Below are 25863 nucleotides of genomic sequence, written 5' to 3' on the forward strand. Positions count from 1 at the left end.
GCAACTCCTTTTGGCTCTATTTCCTTCTGTTCCACAAATAAGGAAATTGAGAATTTGCTTTCCTTCTTCCCCATAGACACACAGTGAAGTACCATGAATTTGCACAGAACACTGAGATGATCATAATAAGGTACTCTTGGACAGCCTGTCCCTCTTGGCTTGGTGAAAAGGAACATGGGGTACACCGTGCAGAGAGTACACAGACCCCGCTCTGCAGATGAGCAACTCAGCAGGCCCAATCCTTGCTGCATCTTCATATCTCTAAGTACAATACAAACTGCCAAATGAAATCCAAATCTTAAGTTACTCAGTTCCTTATGGGGCTCTGAGTATTAAAACTTTATTTTAGAAGTTTCAAGGTAGCATCTTGTGGCAGTTTCATAAGTTCAATGACTAACTTTTCTGCATTTGGCAGAGGGTACTGACTGAGCAGAGGTGGAACCAGCAGCCTTCTCACGTGCACTAAAGTATGTCAGGCTCACATCTTCCTGGAATTCCTAATAAACACAAACCTCCATGCAGAACAGCATCAGGAGCTGCATAAAATTGCTCAAACCTTTTGCATTCCACCATTGTGCTCAGTGAAGGGTAACTAGGCAAGACTAGTGTAGCATCCATCCTAAGGCCATTTTTGTGGGGTAACGTTGCAGTATTTTGCTTTGGCTGCCCAAGCATTTACCTGCATACCAAGTACTTACTATAGCTCTGCTTTGCCAAAGTGGAGAGGATAGTGAGTAGTTTGGTATTATTGTTATATGTCCACATCTAGCTGCCAGGGATCTCAGTGCAAAGACACCAAAACAAAGTTTCAGAAGCTTTAGGTGGTCAGGGAAAGCTGGGTATTGTGAAGACAAAAAAAAAGACTGAATGGGAAATGACAGTCTCTTAATCTGGTGGCTGTTGTCAAGTTTGAAACCAGCCCTCACTTAAAGAACTGCTTCGGGAATGCTACTCACATCCCTTTTATTAATGCTAAGCTGACTCTAGAATATTTTAAATACAAGGAGGGGAACAGGGAATCCAATCAGTGTTCAAGTACTTTTGGGTCTTGATGTTAACTTTAGTCAGATCACAACTGAGATGCTTGTCTGCTCTTTGTAAACAAGAAAACACTTTATCAGCTGGTCTCTCTAGAATGCTCTGCTTGCTTTTTCTGCTTGCCGGGTACGCAGAGCTGCTGAAACCAATATTGTTGTCGAGGCCTTTGATTTAACTGATATGCAAATGCCTGAAAACATATCAGTGTAAACAACATCACACATGTTGAGAATTCAGTGCCTCATGTGCAATGCCTATGCAGTAAAATGTGGAGGATTGCTTTTCTTAAACCCCATTATTTTGCAACATTTGAGACCATTAATAAAAGCTGTATGTGGCATGAAACGAGCAACCGGTAGAAAATGGTTTACTAAACAGGAAGAAAAACCCATTTCCAGTTCCAGCTAGAACATTAAACATGGTCCAGAAGTGTCAAGGGTAAGTATAAAAAAAGCATTTTCATATTTCTTTATGAACTCGTAATTTCAGCAGCGCCTGTATTCTCACCTGCTATTTTAGTAAATTCAACTCTTCACATTGGATCTAATTGTTTTATTCTTGGAAGTGATGAGTAAGATGTTTAAATAAGATTATTTAAACCTAAGGTGCTTCAAGGCTTTGGAAATAACTCTTCATAGAAGGCAGGGCTGAGGGTCTTGTTTGTTAGGGATTGCCAAGTAACTGGTTCATCAGCAGAGGAGTACTAATAAAAAATTACCAAAAGTGAGTGCAAAGCTGTCTTTCATCTACTTAAATAGCAAATCCCATTTAAAGAATTTTCAGGCTTATCTAAGATCTCCTTGGTATAGTCCAGAAATAATATCCTAATAAGAAACTGAAGCTATGAACTATATTGCTCTAAGTTGACTTCAGTCTGAAGTTTACAGCTACATTTGGAAAGCTGGGTGTCTCCACTCTGAAATCCCCATGGCAGCCTGTGGAGATGATCATGAACATAAAATTATCTACTCAGCTGTCCCTTTAGCCCAGCATCTTATTCTGTTGGTGATGACTGGTGGGTCACAGGTAACATATAATAGGAATCCTCCTTACTGTCCCTTTATTGCCTCCTGCAAACTGAGGCTTAGGTACAAGCTGGAAATTACTATGCTTCTTATACTTCTCAAAAATGCATTTCTCTAAATAACTGTAACTTTCTTTTTCCTCTAGCAAAAGATTGTTTTTTTTTCATGCAATGAAAACACATTTGGGCGCTCTCCTGCCTCGTTTCACTTATTAAAGTAATTCACACATAAATGACCTCATTTGATTTTGATTTCCCCACCCCTTGCCCAAGTGTCTCTGCAGATTTTCCGTAAAGCACTCTGCTTTCCATTAGGCACAAGCAACCATAAATATTTTGGTGCTTCAGTGCCTGCCTACGTGGAGATTTTCAATCTCCTGATACTTCACCTAGTTCCTGGTTTCCAGTGCTGATACATTCCAGCTCAGCAGCCACTGTCTGAAACAAACAAAAAAACCCTCTGCCCTTTGGCCTCATCACCATGGGCAGTAAAAGACACTCGCAACTTACTTGTAGAGTGTTTTGGGCATAAATGGTTTTCTGAATAACCTCATAAAAATGGTATATGCTGATTTATTCCAGTTGGGGTTGTTTCTTTCACTCTGTAAGCTGCAGCCTCCTGAGGGCGGGCAGGCGGCTCTTCTGAGTGCACACGCAGAGCTTGGGGTGTTAGCACGGTCTGGTTTGTGCTGCTCCACAGCCTCTTGCTTTGTCGAGCTCTCCTGTTCAGTCCTGTGGACCCCAGATCAATTTGCTTAGTGATAATAAAAGTAACTGGTTGACTGTTGCAGAGTTTGTTATTAATTAATATTTATTTGGTTAAGATCAGCTTTTTAGTAATAGCTTTTGGCTGAGTTCCACGTAGTGAAATCATAATATTCTGTTGCAGTAAAGAAGAAACTAGAGTAGAACGATTGAAGTCAAAGGCTCTTTGTTTTCTCTGGACATAACCCATTAGTTACACTGTACTATTGCAGTGTACAAGCTTCTAAGAAGACACTCTGACTGTCTTGCAGTCTCTGAGCAGATAAGAATTACATAACAAGCCTAATGAGTTTGGTGTTTGATTGTGTCAGGGCCTTGTTATAATGAATGTATTCGATACTGAGAGCCTCCTATTTGTCCTGGCCCTGTAGCCACCAGAGTAGACAAGACTGTACTGTCCATGCCAAGAACAGGGGAACTCTCCAAAGCTTTTCCTGGTCTGCTGTGGTCACAGAAAAGGCTGCAGTGTAATGTGACAAGATCCTTAATCATGTAGTTCTAGTTTGGTCATCTCTTTTTCCATGCACTGATCTAGCCCTGCTTAGCTTGTGAGATCTGGTGCAAGTGCTGGTTCTTGTGGTAAAATTCTAGTTTTGAAACCACTAGTGCTTCTTTCCTTTCCTGGAAAACTGAATTCCCAATTGCAGGACTACAGCTGTGACAACACAGGAGTGCACAGCCATATGTTTGTGTGTTTCCTGTAGCTGTTAAGGGCACTAGATCACAAGGCTGGGTCATACTGAGAACATGGCTCTTCTAGTGCACACCAGTTTTTACTGAAGAATGGAGAACCACTGCTAAAAATGTTCCTGTCCTCCTGATAGACTAATAACCTGCTGTACCAGTCTGCTCTTGGAACTGCCATGACCCCCTCCCTTTTTATCTGCAGCTTCACAACCTGTTCTTATCTGTAATTACTGTGTCAAAGAGCGCAATCTGCCATTTGCAGCAATAATGAATCCTGTGACTAAACCACGAATTTATTAGATGAACTGTCACAAAGTGTGTTAGTGGAGATTCATTTTCTTTGTGTTCTGCTATTGTTAAGTCAATGGACTTCAATGGATGGCAGACTATCTGAAAATGGTAACTGACTCTGAAGCCAGTTCATTTAATTTTCAAAGCCCAGAGGGTATTTGGCCATCTGCTTCCTGTTTGAACTGAGCCTTTTGGAAAACCTGGTCTGACCTTGACGAAAGGACAGTTAGGAGTTTGTGTAAAAATCTAGACCCAGGAAGCATGATTTAACTTCAATGAGAAATTCAGCATTCACAACCCTTAATCAACATGGAAAAAAGCAAAACCTGTCCAAGGCAGTGAAACTTCAGCCAAGATACCACTGAACACTTCAACTGTCTGACCCAGGAGATGAATTGTAGTCAGGTCTGCTATGACCAAGGGCAGATCCAAGCAGTTAGCCTGCATGTGCCAGCAAAATTTGAAAGAAAACTACCAATACTAGCTGAGGAGTTGGTGTCCGTGACAGGCTGGGGAAGTGTACACTGTAAACTTGCAGACAAACTTTTGGAACTTCTCCTGCCCATAGTCTGTCTGTGGTTTTGGTGTGGGTTGTGGTGGTTTTGATTTGTTTTTGTTTTTCCTTCCCTAAAGGGATTCAGCATATCTGGTAAGTTCTGCTTAAATGTTACTTTATGAATCTGGCTATTGGTGTTACAAGAAGAGCTGCTGGCTACGGAAAAAGACTTAAAAGTAGTCCCTAAGCGTCTAAACCATGGATATTTCTGGTCCCTATAGGGGAGGCATAGGTATGCTAGAAATGGGGAGTGGGAGATTTCCCAGGATCCCCATTGTGTCCAGGAACCTGAGCAGCAGTTGCGATTGCTCGCTGCTTTTACATCAGTCGTACCCACATGCAACTCCAACCGTGCGAGCCGTCAGAATTCAGCGCTCACACCTCATCTGTCAATCGCACTCTTTCTATTGCAAAGCAAAATTAAATTTTCTTTGCTGCCATAACCCATTCCCCCCCATGCATATTCCTCCCTCAAATATTTTGGCTGCTTTGTTGCCACAGCTGAATTCTGGCCCCACCTTCACTGCAACACCTTGCCAGGCTGTACTGGCAGTGGGAAAGTCTAATAGGAGCAACTGTGAATGCTGCTTTGCAACGTGTGACTTGGGGAACTGGCACACGTAAGAATGAGCGATGGTCCCGTTACCATGCCTTCTACTACCCTGATGCAGTTTGTGTGCCATCTCTCCTACTTTTCTTTCCTTTTCATGTTCGCTCTGTACTTCTGTCACTCAGGTTCTTTCTCTGTCCATTTGCCATTGGGCCACAAGAGGAGAAGTTCAGCAAGAAGTTGGGGTGGAGAATAAGGAAAGTGCCCAGAAAGAGGAGGAAAGTGATGGTGTCATTCTTAGTAGCAAACCAGGCAGAAGGTCAAACTGACTGTAATCTTTTCCTCTCACATCTTGCCTTTTTCCAGGCAGTCCAGCCTTCTGCTCCTCTAGCTCCTGCTGATGCTGTCTCATTTGTGCTTCAGGTTGCTGAGTTTGACACACATCTGTGTGTGACCCTGAACACAAATGATTTAACTGCTTGCTGATAATTTACCCCTGATCATAAAGCTCTTTAATCAGATTGCCCTTTCCCAAGCAGCAGTGGGGCCATATCTCTTACAGAACAAGTTTGGGTTGAGTGCAAGGCAGGTTGCTATCTGCACAGGCAGAGAGAAGGAGATGGACCTCTTGAAGGAAGTTGATGAAGCTGAATCAGGGTGGCAGTGTGTGTTACCTTTGTGGGTGGTACCTGGGAGGGGAGCTCAGGTCTGCATCAGGAGATGGTAGGCAATATCTGGTTGAGTTTCCTCTGCAGGGAAAACTCCGGGTTTGCTGTTTGGGGAGCCTGGGGTCTGACTGAGGAGCAGTGACCCACAAGAGATGGCCAGAGATGGTCTGGCTCCCGAAAGGCAGGGTCAAGATTGAGCCTTGTGCCAGTTCAGTTGGAGGATAGCCCTGAGCCTCCCCTTCTGCCAGCCCAACCTCCAGCTCCTGTGGCCGCTGCCACCAGCTGCTCTTTGGCCTGGCACCAGCATTTGCAGCTCCCAAGTGGTGTTGGAGGTGGCTGCGCTGCTTGAGTGCTGCAGAGTGGCATCTAATGGTGCCTGCAGGAGCTGCAAGCCGGCGAGACAGAGGCCTGTGCATTGCAGGAAGACGGCTGCCAGGCGTGGCCATGCTCCTGGTACCTATTTTTCAGAGCGTCTTTGTTTCTCCTTCTGACTGCACTGAATTCAAGTTATTGCTCACTTCTCCCACGGGGCTCTTTAGCTCAGCTCGTGCTGCTCTGGCTCTTTGTCAAGCTCCTTTGCTGCTGGCAGTGCTTGGGTCTCCTTATCTTCCTGCACAGACACCGCAGAATGGAGCAGACGTGCCTCAGCCAGCCATAATGTAACCTCGTGGCTTTGTGCTGTGTTCATTCAGTGCTTCTTTTCTGTCTTCCTCCTCCTGCCCTCACTTTCTACTTAAAATGTCTTTTCTTTTTTCTTTTTTTTTTTTTTCTTTTGACATTCAGTGGAGCTGCTGGAGCTTGTTCTGTGCCTGTCTGCCTTACGATGGATTGTAACATGTTCTTTCAGCACTTGGACTCTTTTTTCAAGGGTTGCCCAGGAATGTGAGAGTTACGCACAGTCCCAGCAAGAGCAAGAATCGTATACAGAGTCCTTGGGGCCAAATTCCACACACTTAGTCCTTAAGGCTGTGGAACTGACTTGAGACTGTCCTTGTTGGTTTTTAGTTTGTGTTCTCTGCTCTTCCAAGTTAAAGTACTTCAAGGACTTGAAGAAATCTAGTGGCAGCTCCCTAGAAAGCAAGGTTGATGGCTCAGAAAAAAAGGGGCTGCAGCTTGTCAATTTACATTCTGCAGGAATTTGCATACTGCAGCAAATCTTGGTTTAGTGTCAGGAAAAAAAATGGCATTAACATTTAGTTGTACAGAACTGCTCTCTCATCCAGAGGAGAGAGTTTTCCAGGCACCCTTGGTATATGAGGAGCTTCCCTTATATCCCTTGATGTCCACTCTTGCTATCTTGCTAGATATATAGATAAATATACATGGATTGTTCTCCCTTGTAACCCAACTACTGCTGAAGGTTCACATATGGGAAGGAACAACCCATCCTAATGTATTTGTGTTATTACTTGTCACCCAATGCTTCAGACATTCCTGCTGTCTCCCTGTCATAGTATTTAACAATTTCTGATCACAAAGCTCCCTCAAACTTCACCCTAATTTCATACGTTAGGAACTGAGGGTTTCCTTGTTTCTTTCCTTGTCAGTAATATAGCTGTATTCAAGAACCTTCTGAGCATTCTTCTATTTTGGTTGCATCAAAGTGCTACCTTTACCTTGGAGAATGACATGAAGCCCCGAAGCTGTTAAGGATGTATGGCATAGTCAGAGGCGAGGAGCTCTGGGCTCTTGGTTGAATGCTTAGTCTTAGGCTGCTCCTAAGTGGCCTTCTAGATTTGTCTCCAGCAGAGAGGAGAACATATTGTGACAAAAGTACACACCCATATGCATACAGTTTGTCATCAGCCTGCCTCATCTAGCTGGTGAAAAGAGGCCAGAGGAAGAAGAGCACATGTACAAATGTGGATGCCAGAGAAAATAAGAAGGACCCAAAGAGACCCTGCTCAGCAGGACCATTAGAAGTGCCACGTTAAACTTGTAGTTTAGAGAAATCTTGAATACAACTGCAAGTAAACTATCAGCTGTTGAAGGAGGATATCCGGAGGAATTGTATCTTATTCTCTAGGGGAAAAATTTGCTGCTTTAAACAAAAGTATTCCAGGTTACTACATCTCCCTCATTTAGAATATCTTCACGTATCTGAAATATGTGAATGGGAAAGTGTGGTGCCACGGACCCATGTGAATGCACACAAGATGCCATCTATTGAAATACCTTGGCTTGCATTGAACTCTGCAAGACGGAGCAGACAAGCCTCCAATTTCATTTTCCTGGCTGCTACTGTTTGTGTCCAGAAGATGTCACTAAGAATCTGTAACAAACCACTGTAATGGGGTAGCTGCTGGTTGGCATTCCTGGTTTCTGAAGTGCAGCAACCAGCCTGGGGAAAGTCTGACTAAATTTGCGTAACAGCATATTCTGTGTCACTGCTGACTGCAGTTAGTGCAGCTGGAGCGCCCCGAGATCAAGCTGCCGTGCATCAGCATTTGGCCTTATCCCAAGGTCAGTGTGGAGGCCACGGCTCTGCTTGGCATTTGAAATCCGATGCAGTGCAGCGCGAATGACAGGATTCCTCCTTTGCATTTTGGCTGAAAGCCTTTTGAATCTCTGCAGGCCTGTTTTCTGTGTAGCAGAGTAAGTTTAGTGGATGATCTAACACAAGTGAATCATTGTAGATGTACTTAAAACAATAATCAACCTTCAGAAAGGAAAACAGAGGCTAAAGATAGTGTCCTGACAAACTCACCATGTCACCAGATGTCGAGAAAGAAAAGGCTTTCCTTGTTAAAAATGCCGGTTTACAAAACTCTCACTTTTACTTTATGCAAACATGTTCCTCAGCATTCCAGCTCTCCATGTCTGGACAGCACAGAGGGGACCTTAAATAATCTATCTGAGGAGTGCTGGCCAGAGGCAGGATCAGGACCAGAAAGGCACAGACCACTCTATACTGAAACAGCTAGAAATTATCAGAGCACTTCTTTGCAAGGATCACCAAAACAGGAGCAGGTTTATGGCACCAGCTGTGGTTATCAGCAGGGAAAGGCAATAGTCTATGGGAACAGCCTTGAAACCGAGTTCATGGGGTTGGTTTGTTTGTTTGTTTTCCCCTGTGTCTCTGTTTTCTCCCATACTCCTAACGGCATAATGGGATAATTTATTGGATATTTTCCTTCAGGAAGGTAACTTTCTCTCTCTCTCACTCATAGCTTCCCCTTCACTAAGGGGAAACCCAGAGGCTATTCCTTGGACAAGAATCTTCTGCAGGTGATAAGGACAAGGAAAACCATGTGTGCTGCAGGACTAGGCTCAGTATTGGGTTTGTAGAGAATTTCTCAGCCCAGTGCAAAAAAAATAGGCTTATATAGAGAGAGGAGGAAGACTGGGGAAAAGCATGTTCTTAATGCCCTAAGCAGCACTAAGCAATAAGGTACCTGTAACAAAAGTTTTGATTCATTGTATTTCTTTGTCTACTACCACCTCATTAGTCTACTCTTGGCTCTGAGTGCAAGTTGGTGAGAAAAATCCTGTTAACTTCTCTGTGGTTTGAGTGATGCCCAGATTTATTAACAGAAACAAGTCAGGATTGGTCCTGCAAGTAAATAGGCTTTGTGCTGTGTACTGCAGCATCTCCTAGAGCTGAGCATTGTGTCGGGAGAACTGTAAAGCCTGCTGGGTTATAAGGGACTTGGCTCTACCAGAGTTTGAATACTGCTGTTTGGCTCAGGGAGTCCCTCAGATAGGAAGTCCTCTGGACATTGCTGCTTATGATCTTCCTGTCCTTTTTAATGGAGGTTTAATGCACGGAAACACTCAAAGAGCAAAAGTCATTGATTAAATACTCCATGCACCTTGAGCATTTTTTTTTGTTAAGGTGAGACCTAAGACTGGATTGGTGCTAGGCCTCTGTCCTGGGTTATATCTGTCTATTCAAAGCTTGTATGCTCTATTACTTCATTGCCTTTAATGTCCAGAAGGAATCAGAGTGTGCTATATCTATACATAGGGAAATGTAATATCATCACAATGAAATTACTTGGAAGTGGAAAACCACCAAAAAACCACAAAGAAAAACAAAAAAAAAAGTGCTTAATGAGAATTATGCAGAGGATTCATGAAAAAGCTGAGAATGACCAACAGAATCTCAGCTGGAGTAAACTGAGGTAATGAAACTCCAGTGAGTTATAACATCATATGGGAAGCTGATCACATGTGTTCTGGATCTGGGTGCTTTTCAGTGAGGAATTTGCCAGTGTTTCCCATTTGAACACTCACCAGTCTGTCCAAAGGCATAAACTCACCGTCTAATCTTTACAACCTCTCTTTTGCAGGAGGAAGAGGGAAGGATGGGGCACCGATTATAACATTTCCAGAATTTGCAGGATTCAGCGAGATACCTGATGAAGATTTTCTGAACGTGGTCACATATCTAACCAGCATTCCCAGGTGAGACAAAGCTTTTCTTCCTCAGTGGCTCACTGCTTTTAGTGGTGCTACCAGCATATACCAGTGACTCTGCATCCATCCAGTCAGTATGAAACTTTTCTATGTGCAGGAGACCCTAGGAACCACTTGCATCATCCTCATGGGGAAGAAAGCTCCACGCAAGACAAGGTTTTCTGTTCAGGGCTTGAACAGGGTGGAAAGGGGCATAGATCTGAACAGCAGCAGCAAAGAGCAGATCAAAAGGGAGGGAATGGGGGTTGTTTGTGAAAACTCTGAGGGCTACTGGATGTAGCAAAGGAAGAGTTGCATCTGGAAGGAGCCAGATTTACCTAGGTCCTGTTACTGCTTATTCTCCGAGTGCATCTTTCTGTGCAAGCTTTCTCTTTTCTGAGACAGCAAGCTACGTGCTTTGTTGACAGGACTCTGGCAAGCACCACATACTTTCTGATGCTTCATTTATTGGGAGACTGCTCCGCAGATAGGATGTTATCCTTGCTGTTGCCTGCAGCTCTGCAAGGACGGTGAAACAAACTCACTCCACTGCTCTGAGGAAATGCGCTAAGGCATGACTGCTGAATTACTTTTTGTTTATCCAAAACGAGTGCTTAATATTTTTCAGTCCCCTGATCCTGTCTCCGGACCATGGCTGTTTGTGCTAGCTAGAAGCACAGCAGGGATTTATTATTTCCTGTGGTCTTGTGTGCTTAGGGGATGATGAGGGGAAAACGTGCTTCCTTCAAGTTTGAGTAAGCAGTTTTCCAGCTCCACCTACATGTATTCCCTATACGGAGTTGCCAAAGCAAGCTGACAGAAACCACACACCGTGAACTTAACAGCTTCATTGTTTCACTCTGCTCTGTAGGGCTTTTGTTCTGCCAGGAGAAGCTCGGTCTCATGTATTTTTTCACTAGCTTCAGGACTGGGAGGATGAACAGCTTCAGGATTAATAAAACAACAATAGTAGCTGAGAAAAACACAAAACTAGTTCTCCAGTTCTTTGTGTTTGGTGTGCTGGAGGGTGATTCCCAGTAACATCATGTGTTGGGGAGTTAGCACGTTACGTTGTCGACATGATAGACAGAAATGCTTTATGCTGCTTCTGCCCATGTGAAAGCCAAAAGTACAGATGGGTTCAAAAGAAATCAGCCAAATTAATTAATGATAGCTCCATCAATGTCAGCTGAACACAATGCAAAGTCTAGCTGAAGAAATCCATATATTCCTTAATCCTGGGGCTTGGGAAAATATACCAAGAAAAAAATTGTCCTTCTTAGGTTCCTTCTGCTTTTGCCTCAGTGTCCACTACCTACCAATGCTGGAGATGGGGTACTGGGCTAGATGGATCTTTGATTTCATTGATCAGTTTTCTCTCAAGGAATCCCAGAACAATGTGCAAAGAATGATGAATTAAGTTTCAAAACTTTGTAAGTCAGGAGAGCTGCAATATACCTATTTTCCAGAGGATGAGGTATGCGTAAGTAATATCTTACACTATAGACAGGGTCACCAGAATTTGTGTTGAGTAAGTGACTGTTCAGTTTTATTTAAATGACCGGTTCAAGGTTGGTGACAGGCTGATATTTGAACTTAGATTTTCTGCACGCCAGCACATTGGTTTTATTCTTAGGTTTGATAACAGATCACACTGCAGGCCTGTGAGTCTTTGCTGCAGTGCTTTTAGAGAGATCGACCGCATTTCTTGAGTCACTATTTGAAACTTCTGTCACCCTTTATGTAGATAGTAAGGGACAAAGGTATTAGTTTAGAAGAGGAAGAACCTGAGCAGCAAGCTTCAGTTTTGTGATTTATGACATAATTATATGAAATACAATCATAATGTGGAATAAGAAGTGGGGCTATTTGGGTACAGCAGAGACTTGCTAATCTGCATTTAGCTGGTCCATGCAGAGAGAATAGAATGATGGATCATCTGTGCCCATATGACAAAACATCAAAAAGATAAAGATAAACAGCAAATGTTGTTATTTAGAGACACAGGCATGCATTTTGATGTTGCTGAGCAAATTTGCTTTACCAGCTGTGGCATATCACAGTATTTTGGGGTGGGCTGAAAGTAAACTGTGTACTTCTGGGTTTTAAAACGTGATCTGCTCGCCAGGATGGAAGGGAGACTTTTGTAATCTGATTAATTTTCCTTTTGGTTCAACACCTGCTCATGAGAGTGCTCCATCAAGGGGTCTAAATACATACACATCCACACACACTGAGTAACATGGTGTATACACATGCATACTACTCTGTGTGCACACTTACAATAGGGCTAGAAAGCTCTTTTTACTTGCTTTATTCCATGGCCAGAATTTCCTTCTCTTTTAGTTGACATAGATCAACTACTTTGATAAACAAGTGCCTTTATCTTCTTCCACAAGAGGTCAGGAAATTTGACATCTCCTGGCCTCCTCACGTCAGTGTTCCAGGGCTAACCTGAATTCAGAGATGAGGATATGAGGATGGATCAGCTCCGTTGATTGCATGGGTTTCATTCAGAGAATGGAAACCCCTCTGCCAGACATCTGTAGATATAGGCATATGTGCCAGAATTTGATTTGGAGGTAGGCTTGATGTTTATCTGTTGTGCAGGATTGCCTTAAAATCCCTCTTTTCAGAGAACTGGAGAAACCCCAATGCATTTCCATAATGAGAGTGAAGATATTACAGTGCTGACACTGAGAAAACATTGATAGAGTGTGTTTGGTTTTAAACGAGCCCCCTTCCTCTGGATACACACACAAATGGGGTTTCTCAGCTGTAGATCCACTTGTGTTGATGCTGCCATCCTGGTTATGCTTCTCTCCAGGCTGTTTGCCTGCACACATCCCTTAGTGCCAAATGACATTCAGACCTTGGTGTGGCCTTTCCTTTTGACTGGTTGACTGAAATAGGATCACTTGCTGACTCTCTCTCTGTTTCCCTGGCTAAATTTAGGTCTTAAATCAGCCTTATCTAGTTAAAAAAGAAAAAAAAGACATACTAATACCATTGGCTTATCTCAGTGAAGACAACTGATACCGTTCTGAACACCAAGGTGAAAAGCAGGGAATAACATTGCAGAAGGCTGAGGTCCAGCTTTGTGTCAGAGTTACAGGCCTGTTTTGAGTTTTCTGTTGTGCAAAGGTACCTCCCTTGTCTAGACCCTTGTTATGTTTCATCCACCAACCTGTGGCAGCCAAGATGTGCAGCAGTGTATCCCTGAATGGTTTCTTTGCTTCTTGCCTTTGCATCGTCTGCCAGAGTGATCTGAGTGATGCAGACATTCTCCCACGTTTTTCTTTTCTGCACTGTGCAGCTGCTTTGCTTTTAGCAGCATGTGTTTTTCTCATCTTCTGTCCCCACTCTTCCTTCTTCAAATCATGTAATTTTGAAGTCTATTCTCTATTTTTTTAACGAATAAGTTCAATGTTGTAAATGATATATACTGTAATAGGTAGCTGAATTGTTTGCTTAATGGCCTGATTCTCGTTTTTCCCTGAAAAATCTCTCTTCAATTTCATGCCTTGGCTTGCTCTTTGCACTTTTCCACAGCTAGGATTGTACCTGCACTGTTTGTGTAATAAAGGGTCCTGGCCTGTGCCTTCCCCCCAGCCCCTGTGCCAGGCACTGCTGGTTGGCAGGTTTTGGCTTTGCCAGCCGGCTACACTCGCTGCACTTGGCCTTGGAGGGGAGAGCTGCGAGTGGCGCCCCACCATAGCCAGACTGCACACTCAGTGGTCTTGTGCTCTCCTTTACTCTTGTCTCATATTTAAATCCAAGTCATTACACATCTATTTCATCTTTCATTTCCTCAGCCTACCTGTTTAACTGGCCTGCAACACTGTGATTTGCAGCGGTAACTGATAAGCAATGTTCCTATTCCTATTTGTTCACTATTTCCAGTTCTCCCCACCCCCATGACCACTCTTGCGAAGCGTAATTTCATGAGAAAATTCCTTTGCTGCTTCTCTCTTGCATTTTCTTGCCTCTCTCTGTATTTAATAAGCTCTTGTTCCTATTATCTATGAATTTAATTTTTCTTGTTGCATCTGATGCCTGGATGCCTTTGTGCTGTTACAAATTCCCATGCGCAGAATATCTGAAAAAAATGAACTGCTTGATTACAGACATGTAGTTGAAAAAACAGCAAAGGTCCCTTTTTAAGTGACTTCCGATCTACATGTTTGAGACACTTAAAAATGGGACTTAAAAGTTAGTTGTGAGGCACAGAGGCAAGTTCTACTTGGCACAAATACTTCTGTGTTTGTTTAAATCACAGTTGTACTTGTTGCTTTTGGCAGATGCTGTTTTGTCAGTTACTTCCATTGCAGTTTGCTCACCAAGGTGTGATTGTAAGGGTCTGATTCTAAATTCTTATAGGCCTCCAATCTTCCATGAACAGTCCTTTTAGAAAGCCTCTAGTCAGGCTCTCAAACCAGGCAGATGGGCAAAATAAGGCAAGCCTGTGTGAGTATGGTGCTTATGGGTACAGTTACTTGTGGTTTACCTACACCATAAATTTTGTGAAGAACAGATTTTTCTCATTTTTATTAACCCAATACTAGTTGAATTATATATTTCTTTAGACCAACACCAGTATTTTGTTAACTTCAGCTAACACACCTACTTTGTTGCTCTTTATGTCATAAATTACTGTTTTCAATGGAACTGCATCAGATTTGAGCCTCATTTGGTGTGTGCAGTTATCTGAGAGAGATTCAGCAGCTGCTAATTGGTTGCATGAGTCTGAGCTGAAAACATAATTAGATACTGATTGTAATAGATATTGTCTGTTTCTTTGGATTAGAGGCCGTATTTTGGTGATTCGTTTGATTCAAGTATGTCCTCTTACATTCCCGTTTTCCTGCTGCTTTAACACGGTTCTCTAAAATTAACATGGCTGTCAAAAATGTATAGAGCATATTAAAGAGACAGCCTTTTCCAGTGAATCTGAACATGTAACTGTTGAAGGGACAATTGCATTAACTTAATTCCCTCTTCGTATCTCACTGTTTTACTAATAACTTTGTTCTAAACAATAGACTAGTTTCAATAACACCCTGTAAGCAACGTGGATGTTGAATTGTAACATTGTTCTCTTTGTATAATTAGTCACAACAAACAATTGTGTATTTCCTCTGGTTAACCAGATACTTGGATCAAACCCTGTTCCTTGCAAGGGCAAAGAAACCCAAGTGGGGACATGCATCTTGTGATTACTCGTTTCTGTGGTCATCTGAAAAACTGTGAATAGAAGAGTTACCTCCACAGGGCCAGAACTTGCTTGAGTCTGTGCTCTAACACGAGGCCAGTGAGGGTGCTGAGGTTGTTTTGGGGAGCACTAGACTGTAGTAATTGTTAGTTTTATCAGTATCAAATGTTTAAAAACTTTATTCCGGATTATTCTGAATTGGTAGATAGATTGTAGGAGAATTTTCAAGTATTAACAAGTATGATCTTGGCTTTGACAAGCCAGTTTTCTGTGGACTGGATGGTCAGACAGCAGTTAGTACTGACTGGGTAGTCTCCCGTTCCCTAGGCCAGCAAACTGTATGCAACCACCATCAGTCTGTTTTCTAGAGTGTGTTTCTATTTGACAGCTTGTCAATGGTTGTTTTGCCTTTTGGGAGGGTGGTTGTATTAGCAGGAGGACTGTGGAACTCTAGCTTCCAGGTTCCTCTGCAGCAAATGCAGTACCTGGGCTGTTGTTGGCACCGGGGCTGGCAGATCACTGTGCCCAGGGTGGATGCAGCTCTGATGCTGAGGAGTGGGGCTTTTGCCTGGAGGGAGATGCTGCGCAGAGGGTATAGAACAGGAACAGAGAAGGAAAAACATTGTCCTTTTCCTTGTGACTCCTAAATGCATGTGCACCCTTGAATTTCTAGGAGTTGTTTTCTTTCTGTAGTGACCTAAATGTTGCCTGGCAAGTTACTAAAGAAAAAATATTTTTCTTGGACATGTACCACACAAGCAAAGGATGAAAATGACATGTGGCTTTGTGCTCATTTTGATTTCTCAAACTATCAGCAAGTTTACCCCAACCTTCTCTGTTTGAGATGTAACCGGAATCCCTGTCATCCCACCTATAGTGCAGCACCATCGGTTGTCCAGGCAGAAAGAAGCAGCCTGACCTCATCCTCTGTGTCTGTTAGACAGGATGGGCACCCTGCCCCAGAGCTGCTCCCTGGTGCTCTGGAGGCTGAGGCTGATTGCCCAGGCCTTTCACACCTTCCAGACCTCCCATGCAATTTTCGGTCCCCATCAGCAGAAGCAGTTTGTTTAAACCAATGCAGATTTTTGGGTAGGGTAGGAAGCTCCCAGTTAAGACTTCTGTGTCTAGTTTCTCGCACCCTTTTGGTAACAATCTGTAATATACACCATTTCTTTTTTGCCTTTCATCTGAATGCTTTTTTCCTAACATCTAGAGCTAACACACAGGTACCACGCTGGTCATTTTTTTCCCTGAAACATTTGTTGGGCTATTGAAGGATATGTATATATTTGTATATATATAAAAGGAGAAACTGATGAATTATCTTCCCTGTGCTTGAGAGGCACTGCTGCAAACACGTTTTCTGTCCTCTGTGTAAAAAGCTGCATGTTGCACTACTGAAGAGGAAAGGTCATCTATTTTCATGGAATTTTGTAATCCTCAGAGGAGTGCTGTAAAAAAATATTGAAGTGGGAAACTGAGCGAGTTTTCCTATTACCAGTATGAACTGACAGGAACACTTGCATGGCATCCCGGGTTTGCACAACATTTTGGCTTCCAAATTGCTGTTCTTGATCCTGCAGAGTTGCTAACACTGGAGCTCTTTGGTGGGTTATTGACATGAGTTTGCACAAAATGACTCAGGAAAATGGTGTTCCTGGGATGCTTCTTTTATGAACAATGGAAAAGGGATGAAGAAAATGTGTTATGCTATTTAGTTTGATCTTAATCTGTGATTAGATGTTCAATTGCAGTCCGCCCCTTGATTATGATATTTATACTCTTTCTGCCTGCCTCTGATTTGTCCAGAGATGACTGAGCCATTCTGCTATAATGAAGTTTCTGGAAGTTTTTCTCAGTGTGTGCTCATTTGTTTCCAAGGACTTGCCTGCAACTCTGATTGCTCACGGCAGGCAGAGGGTACAGCAGTCCCACTGAAGCCCTGTACATCAAAGTGGGATTTTTGAGGGCAGAGAGGATGGGTTATTTGAGGTCTATATAGATGGGATGGAGCGTCAAATCAGTGCCTCATAGATCCTCCTGGAAAAGTACTGAGAAGGAGCAGTAACTGTTATTCTAGCCAATATGTTAAAAGGATACTTTTGAATGACTTGCAACCCTAGAACCAGTTTGCAGTTGGCAAGATATAACTCTGCAATTCCTGCTTTGTCTACCAGAATAGTGTGCGCAGGCAAAGTGTGGTGACAGTGGGGAGATACTGAATCCCTGTCAGATGTCAGCATACTTGGAGAATGAACATTGGAGTGTCTAATAACTTGAATTATTTTGCAGAGAAAGAAAGATCTGAGGTGTTTGCCTTCAATACAGCACAGTGTAATTCGTGATCCCGACCTATTCATATCACCTAGATTTGGCAGCAGAACAGCATAGCGGCTGAGAGACTTGGCAGATAAAATATCCCTGTTTTGTGTAAGCTACTAGCCTTACACTGGAAACAGAAAATTTGCCGTCTTTTGTTTTCATATGCATTTCTGCCAAATATTCATTCTTTCCACTGCACGCTGCATTTTCATAATGAGCTTAGAGGGTGATCTGACGGAGGCTGTGTTTTGCTGCAGTACACTTCCTTGAAACGGGAACATCTCCATGTAACCCAGCATACTTATTTCATCTGTTTTGTAGTCTGGAGGCTGCCAGCATCGGCTTCATCATCATCATAGACAGACGACGGGACAAATGGAGCGCAGTCAAGGCATCCCTGACAAGGATAGCAGTAAGTGCTTGATTTTGTTATTTATCTTCTAGAAATTTAAATTATCAGCTTCAGCACAGGATACAGTCTCATGTGCTTGTTTTTTGGCTCCTGTTTTCTGGCTGTGGATGCAGATTCTCCTCTGCCCTGAAGCTTATTAAGTAAGAGATGGAGGAAGCTGCAGTAACAAATTACACAGCCTTATTTTTTTTACTGAATTAGGACAAATTCCTTATTTGCTGGGTTGACTGCAGTATAATACTAGTAATTTGAAGTTGGTTCCTAGAAGAAAATAACAGAGGTGTTGTTCTGTGCAGCAAGGAGTGATGACGTGGCCTGCTTATGAAAGAAACTGATCCCAAGGGACTTGGGCTTGCGTGGTAGGAAGTCATCTCTGTCAGAAACTCTTAACAGCTTATTATATCTCATTTGCAAAAGTCAGAGCTAAGCACTGATTTTTCAGTGCTAATAAAAGCAGCTGGTTTTATACATCCATTACCAGTAACATGTGCTATGTGAGGAACAAGCATTTATACACAGAGGTGTAGGATGGAGGGATGACCAAGGCGATTTTAAGTTCTTTCAAGGAATTTAGACAGAATTGCTTTCCATTCCTGGTTCTTTTTAGCTGCTCTCTTCTAGAAATTGGTCTTTTTTATGCTTGATGAGCTTGGAGGAGAGCATGAGAGATGTGGGCTGGGTGTTGCAGACAGGACCATGTCTGAATGTGCTGAGTGCTTGGGGGGTGGGAAGAACACAAGAGATTAAAAACCCTTTCCAGAGAGAGAAGGTTGGTCAGTGTGGGGAATTCATCTGGGCCACCAGCTTCTTTCACCCAGTCCAACGTGGGTGGTCAGGTTTGTCCTCTAATGGCTGCAGCCTAAAACAATGGGAAAGTGCGAAGGGGGCTTGGTGAGGTTCAGGAATGGGGGAAGACACTAGTGCAGAAACTTTACAGCTCTGTGAGAAATCCATATCAGAAAACAATGTATGGCTGGGCAGTGAAATCTATAGGCCAGGCTTTCTGTTGGGTTTGGAGACTGTGACAATGGGCATATGCCCAATGGACCAGCTGATATTATTAGCAGATGGACTGAAGAAGGTTCACTAAGTCCTACCTGCTTTGCTCCCATTTAGGAAACACTTGGCTGAAAATTCCACTGCCCTTCCTGTAAGGCAGAGTTGTGCCTTCTAATATTTCTGTATTTCTTGCAGGGAGCATTCCCAGGAAACTTGCAGCTGGTGTTTGTCCTGCGACCCTCCCGCTTTATCCAAAGGACAATCGCTGACATTGGCATTAAACTCTATCGAGATGACTTTAAAATGAAGGTACCGGTAAGCATGCATTTTTTTTGCCCATGTGTTTCCTTTATCTCCATGTCTGCAGTTCTTAGGTGTCAGCAATTTCTCATAACCCAGTGACTGAAATTTCATTGCAAGTGGCAACGGGGGACTTTGACTGAGGTCTCTAAGATATGTATAATAGTAATGCCAAGGAGTTAATTACCTGTGGGTGTTTCACAGTATTTAATGGAGATATTCCCATGTGGAAGGTCAGTCTAGCTAGAAAATGTGAGTCGCTTTTTAAGTATCGACATCTCAACTCAGAGGAGCCATTCCCCGATGTAGGCCCAGGTAGATCTTCTCACTCCAGTGATAAACTAAAGTATTTAGGAATACAGAGCAATGAAAGGCTAGGCCTGAATTCTGTGCTATTTTATGTGTTATCCATGGTGAGGCTGACAGTGCCCCTGTTAAGTGCTTGCATGTTATTGCCTATTCTTAATGCCTTTTATGATCCACATGCCCTCAAGATTCAAAGTTTGTTTCTTGCTTCTTTTTGTATGTACTTGGCATATACTGTGTGTTGATAACAATGTGATTTGAAGTAGGTTATCAATCCTGAAAAAGTTTTAGATTGTTCTCTGAGAACTCTTTTAGGAGTTGTTCCTAGCTGCATGTTTGCATATGATTTCAAAGTAGTTTATAAATAAACCTGAATGGTGATTATTAATAGTATTTAATCCTGGATCAGGCTCATATTGTGTTACACAATTACTTTACTGGAGCGATTTCATATGACTGTTTTGGATTTTACTTGTGGTTTTATATTGTTTTTGCAAAAGATCTATGGCTCTCCAAAAAGTTCTAGCTCTGTCAATAACTGAGTTTGAAGCTCAGGTGTTTAAGACACTTCATGCTTCTGCTCAAGAGACAGCAGCCCATTTATTACAATGCATACAAAAAAGGAACCATGGATATTCATCTGGTTATTGTGGATTAAATTGTAATGTTGACTGCGTTTGGCAAGGGTGGCTTTTGGGTAATTAAGATGCAAAATTATGTAAAAATTTAAGTTTGGTTACAAAATAAAATCTTTTAATTTTATAGTACCTTAAAAAAATGGATATTCCTGTATTTAATAAGCCACAATCTGTCACCATAGCAATTGTAGCATCAGCGACCGCAGCCTGGAAAGGGACAACTTCATCAAGGACTAGCATTTTCTAACAATTCAGCATCTTCTATACTTTTAGCAATTTATTTTATGACACTGTTGCATTTCAAATCCAACTTGAAACAATCAAAGTTGGAAGGGAGGTTAATTCTAGGCAGGGATCAAACACTGCATTAAATATTAAATAGTAATTTTGTTACAGACAGGAAAATCAATATGAGTTTAGTTTGGGGTCGTCTTGGACATTCGGATTTTGAACCATCTTGAGTATGTCCACAGATCTCTTAGAGAAGAGTCTTACAAAAGCTAAGAGCACGATGCGCTTGCTGCTAGATCTGCCCGCCTCCTGCCCAGAAATCTGTAAGCAGCTCTTCAGATTTGTATACAGGCTGTCCACGTGGGCCTGATGCTGTTATAAGTTGCTCAGGGTTGTGCTAAAGATGTCCTAAGCTCCTGGACTCTGCTGTGGTCTCTTGGGGGGCCTTCAGCTGTGTTTGCAGCCCCTCCTAAAAGGGTTCTCTGGATATGCCTCTGTGTAGCTTAGTTTCAGAATGGGTAGGTTAGTGAGAGCAACTTCTGTTTGTCCCCATTGAAAACAGCATCCTACATGAGAACAGAGCCAGAGAGTTCCTTACTCGAGGAATCAGGCATCATCAGTACATATCTTTAGTACCAACATCATCTTTTAAATTGTTTGCAGGTTGGTTGTTCATGTTGTGCGTTTGGCACTATGTCAAGATTAATGTCATAACTGGACCATGGATGGGTTGCATTTCTCATCACAATTATAAGCGAGTCAGGGCCAGGACATGAGCTTTCAAAAGGGGCTTCAGGAATACGGTGTGCATTTGTTAAGGAAATGTTTGTTAAACATTTCAGCTGAGCTATCAGACTGCAAATATGTTCAGTAAAATAGATTTGCTGGGTTAAATCAACACTGGATTGAGTAGCAGCCAGAAGATCAAACAGGAACAGGAAACAGAGGTTGAAATAATAAGCCAGATAGAATAAGAAAATGAAGGATTTACATACAAATGTGGTTAATAAAACCAACTGAAGTAAATCTCTACTAGGATAATTATTTGATTAAATATCATTACCCAGGAGCAAAATACAGAAATATTGGAGATACATCAGCATTCATCTGAGATAAAGACAAAACCTGGGAATTCAAAAGGAACGTAGCCAGAGATTTACCTAGGGAACCTCCTGTCGTGGGAAGGGAATTAAAGCATCTTCTTAGCATACACAAAAGCCTGAATAATCTTTTCATAGCAGGCACTTCCTTGACCTTTGTAGACTGTGACTTCTCTTAGATGGCCTAACCCATTGTCTCTCCTTTCTCTTTCATCATGGTTTAAAATGGAATAATAGCAGTGACCTCTGTGGACATACAATGCCACAAAAATGACACAACTGAAAGGAAAATGTTAGTCTCATTTCAGCACTTCCCTGGATCAAGTGCTTGGTGTTGAGCAAACTGTCTAACATGCCTACTCCTCTATTTCCGTGTAAATAACAACAATCTAGAAAATATAGCAATTATGTGACGGAAGTTTGTGTGAACATTATAAATACCATACTTTTGCTCTTGATGCATGTACGAAACAACTGCACCCTCAGCCTAGCAAGGAGCAAGATGATGTGAAATGATGATTAGTTCAAGAATGGCCATGTACATGTTGAGAAGGCAAAATCTAATGGAAATTGCTTGAACAAATGCGTAATGAGAACTTACTGCCTCTGGTGGAACTGCAGTTTCATCATATATGTTTAAGGCACACCCAGATCCTAGGAACAATGATGGAAAGGGCTTGTTATTTCTCTCAGTCCGGTGTGTTTGGATTCATTTCAGATCATCATGTTAAATTCTGTCTCTGATCTGCATGGCTATATTGACAAAAGTCAGCTGACGCGGGAGCTGGGAGGAACCCTGGAGTATGGGCACAGTCAGTGGATACATCACCGAACGGTGAGTGTTGGTGGTGTTCTTACACGTCTGTACCCCAAGTTATCCAGATGACAAATTAAGTAGTAACTCTCCAGTTCTATTTCAACCCACAGATTCTGCTAGAGGTTCCTGGAAAGAGGAAATCCATTACTCAAACAGAGAAAGGAAAATTCCATTAAAGTTTGTAATAGAAGTAGCAATCTGTATCCCACTCTTGACCTGGACTAGGGCCGAACAGTATTATTACTCAGCAAGGCCCTTTGGCACTTTCCCAGCTTTTGAATAATTGATAAGATTCATAGGCCTTCAGCTCATGGTTGAAGTTGAACATATGCTTTAGCACTTTACTGAAACAAAAGTCAAGATTCTCACTTTAATGATTGATCATGTCCATGTTTTTAAGTGAAGAAAAATACTCAAGATGATAGATTTTGTTTTCCTTTGTTTTAATTTCTGTGCTATGTAAACATTCATTCCAGCTGGGGCTTATTTTGAGTAACCAAAGAATAGTTAATTGTAGGAAGGCAGAAAGACTTTTTATTCTGTTGCCTTTGAGGAAATTTGTTACAGGTTTGATTGTTTGTTCCCTTTTGGGGTCCATTAATGCATCAGTGGATGCTTCAAAACAATGTAAACAATTCACTATGGCGCCTAGAAAAGGTGACCGCTTACAAAAAACAGACCCCAAACTCTGACACTTCATCAGCCAAGATATTGTCTCACCTTATCTAAGCAAAACCAGGCAAAGCTGGGTCCTGATCGTGGAAAATGAATTAATTTCCCAGAGATCGTATGCATTGTTTGCATCCATCTTTGTGTGTCTACTTGCAAGACTGGCATGTTAGAGCTCACATCAAAGTAACACGAATGTTTTGCAGTGTTCTGAGCGGCCTTGGGTTTGAGTCTGTTGTTGCTGACCTGCAAGTTAGGTCTAAGAGCTTCTCCTGAGGTAGCTTTGTTAAGTCACATCACTTTTGTCACTTTTTTGCCACGATTTTCTGTGCTTTACTGTCCATATAAAATTAAATTTTACCCTCCTTGAGAAACATCAAATATTTCAGGCTTCTAAATATGCAAATAGAGACTCTGAATTTCCTCTAGCTCAGGTTTGATACATTTATAGCTGTGTTGAATACAGTCAGGTTAGGATTGAGAAAGGTGAACAGGCTTATATGTTAAAAGTATCAAAAATATTAGACTGTCTTTGCAGAATGAGTGAGTCTCAAGGAATCATTTATATGAGCTTTCAAACAGCTAAATTCGAAACAACGAGTAAAAAGAGGCACAAGAAAGTCTGTAATGTTTATTAATGACAGGCGTTTACATAAAGCATGAATATATAATTTAGTAAAATATGCAAATAAAAGTGAGCCAAGATTTGAGGTGAGTGCGGCTATGTAATCCCCAGATCTTTTGGCTAAACTTGTTTGAAAAACTTTCACTAAGCACAGAGACTTGAAAAAAAACCCCACAGATATAACTCAGATATATGAAACAATTTATTACTCATACGGACAGGAGAGGGTGGGGGCAAGCATGATATTAAGTGAAACACTGACAACCTCATGGTACATGGTGCAGTTGGCCAAGGAAACTCTGCTGGATAAGACATTGTCATCAGGGATGTGTCAGCCTCCCCGGCACCCTGAACCAGCCTGATTCAGTCTGGCTGAGCTGCTTGTCTTCATCCCCTTTGCTGCTTCTCTTAGTGTTCTCATATCATATCCTGACAGTGCTTTTTTTCCTGAAACGGCTTTAAACTCTTGCTAAATTATAGTGACACAGCAACCCCACTGCATTTTTCATTCTTTCTGCTTTCTTGAATGGCTAGGAGCCCATGAGTTTCCTTGCCCACAGAGTACAATTTTGGCTTTTAGTAAGCGGGCTTTGGTCGTGGATGGCTCTGGCTGTGTTGCAGTTAGAAGTGTGACATTCAGCCAACCATAATCCAGTAGTTTCAGTGCTGAGAACAGCAGGCTACAGCTGCTAAGCACTAAGCCAGAGCACATGTGGGTCTGTATTGCTTATTTAAAGCAGGCATGAATTTTTGGGAAAACAGGGAAGAAGACTATGAACCCTGCTAGCATTGCCTCATCTGGGGAAGTTTTGAGTCATGTATGTGCAACGTAATTTCCCTCTCCACCTTTTCAATGATGATCTACCTCCCGTTTGTTTTTCACTGGGCACACAGCATAATTTTAACTGTCATGGTTGCAAATGAGGAATTCCCATCATTGCTGGAGAAGGGAATATGACTTGCAACAACTCTGTAGTGTTTGACTGGGTGTAAGAGCATCCTTAATGCTATTGACTGACTCAAACCATTGGGTGGTTTAGATCTAAAAGTGTAAAGAATGAAGAGCTATATGGGACAATAGAGTCCTTCAAGTAATTGGGGCATGATCATGAAAAACATCTCATGCCGTTACTTGCTACTAATACAAAGGTCTTAATCATATCTCACAAGTCTGAACAATATATTCTACTCTGAAAAGGCAGCACTCTTTTCAAGCCTTCCTCACATTTCCTTCAGTAAAACCACAGATTTCTGACAAGATTAGTGTTGGTGCACACAAGTGAAAAAGAAAGAGCAGCAGTCCAATGAATTTAGGTGTTTTAACTGTATTTGCAGCAAGCTGTTCTTGTATTTGTGTACTAATATGAACAGATAGGAGGGAGTGACTCGAATGCATTGAGTACAGATAGGCAGGATGGAGATGCACATTTTCAGAAGTCGGAGGGAAGACAGATTGCTGCTGAGTGAACAACGGCTGTATAAATATAAGTATAAAAAGGTTTTGCCGTATATACTTTTGGAGTCTCTTCAACTTAAATAAAGCCTTAATTAAAATTTTAAACACAGCAGAATTTCCCAGCAAGCATAGACATAGGATCTGAAGTTCCACTCCTGGCTTTGAAGCTGGCATACTCTGTGGTTTCATTATGTCTGTTAAGCTCTGGGAGTTCCCCGGCTGGTTAATGGAGATGACAATACTTGGAGGCCTGTGGAAAGATCATTTGTGACACAGGATTTAATTTGTAACTTTTGGCATATTCACCCAAAAAAGGGCCCCATGGACAGTTTTACAGGCATGTAATACTTGCAGCACAGCGTGCCTGACGGAGTAAGCATTGTTAAAGGGTTATGGCTAAATAACCAGTCTGTGACTTTATGCTCTTGCTTTTTCCAGGCTATAGAAAACTTTGCAATGACAGTAAAAACAACAGCACAGATGCTACAGACCTTTGGAACAGACCTAGCAGAGACTGAACTTCCCAACGATGTGCAGTGCACAGAGGAGCTTCTCTCCGCACACATTGACCACCACAGCAAGCTGAAGGTGAATGTTGTCTCACGACAGCTCCAGCAGTGTGATACATGATTTTTGATTTAACAAAGTTTAGTGCCATCACTTGGGAGTCGATTGTCTGGAAACTGCTGAAGAGGAGAGAAAACTGACTTCAGGAGGTTTATTTGATTCAACTATGAAAAAGGACTTTTTACAGCTTCAGGAATGATAAAACAGGGAAAAGTCGCTTCTGATACATGAG

At 42.1% G+C, this 25863-nt stretch overlaps 1 protein-coding gene across 20 annotated transcripts in view; it reads left to right on the forward strand.

Moving 5' to 3' along the window:
• Window positions 1-25863, forward strand: part of MCF2L2 (MCF.2 cell line derived transforming sequence-like 2) — a 163661-nt gene that overhangs the window by 35717 nt on the left and 102081 nt on the right. For 15 of the 20 annotated variants that reach the window (XM_065073743.1, XM_021293136.2, XM_065073744.1 and 12 more), the window contains 5 exons: window positions 9872-9986; window positions 17833-17923; window positions 19118-19237; window positions 22216-22332; window positions 25503-25652. In XM_065073743.1, coding sequence (XP_064929815.1) covers window positions 9872-9986; window positions 17833-17923; window positions 19118-19237; window positions 22216-22332; window positions 25503-25652 — 593 coding nt within the window. The remainder of the gene's footprint in view (window positions 1-9871; window positions 9987-17832; window positions 17924-19117; window positions 19238-22215; window positions 22333-25502; window positions 25653-25863) is intronic. The other 5 variants (XM_065073746.1, XM_065073749.1, XM_065073747.1 and 2 more) reach the window with 1 other exon arrangement.

Source organism: Columba livia, chromosome 9 (assembly GCF_036013475.1).
Source record: "Columba livia isolate bColLiv1 breed racing homer chromosome 9, bColLiv1.pat.W.v2, whole genome shotgun sequence".
Classification (NCBI taxonomy): Eukaryota; Metazoa; Chordata; class Aves; order Columbiformes; family Columbidae; genus Columba; species Columba livia.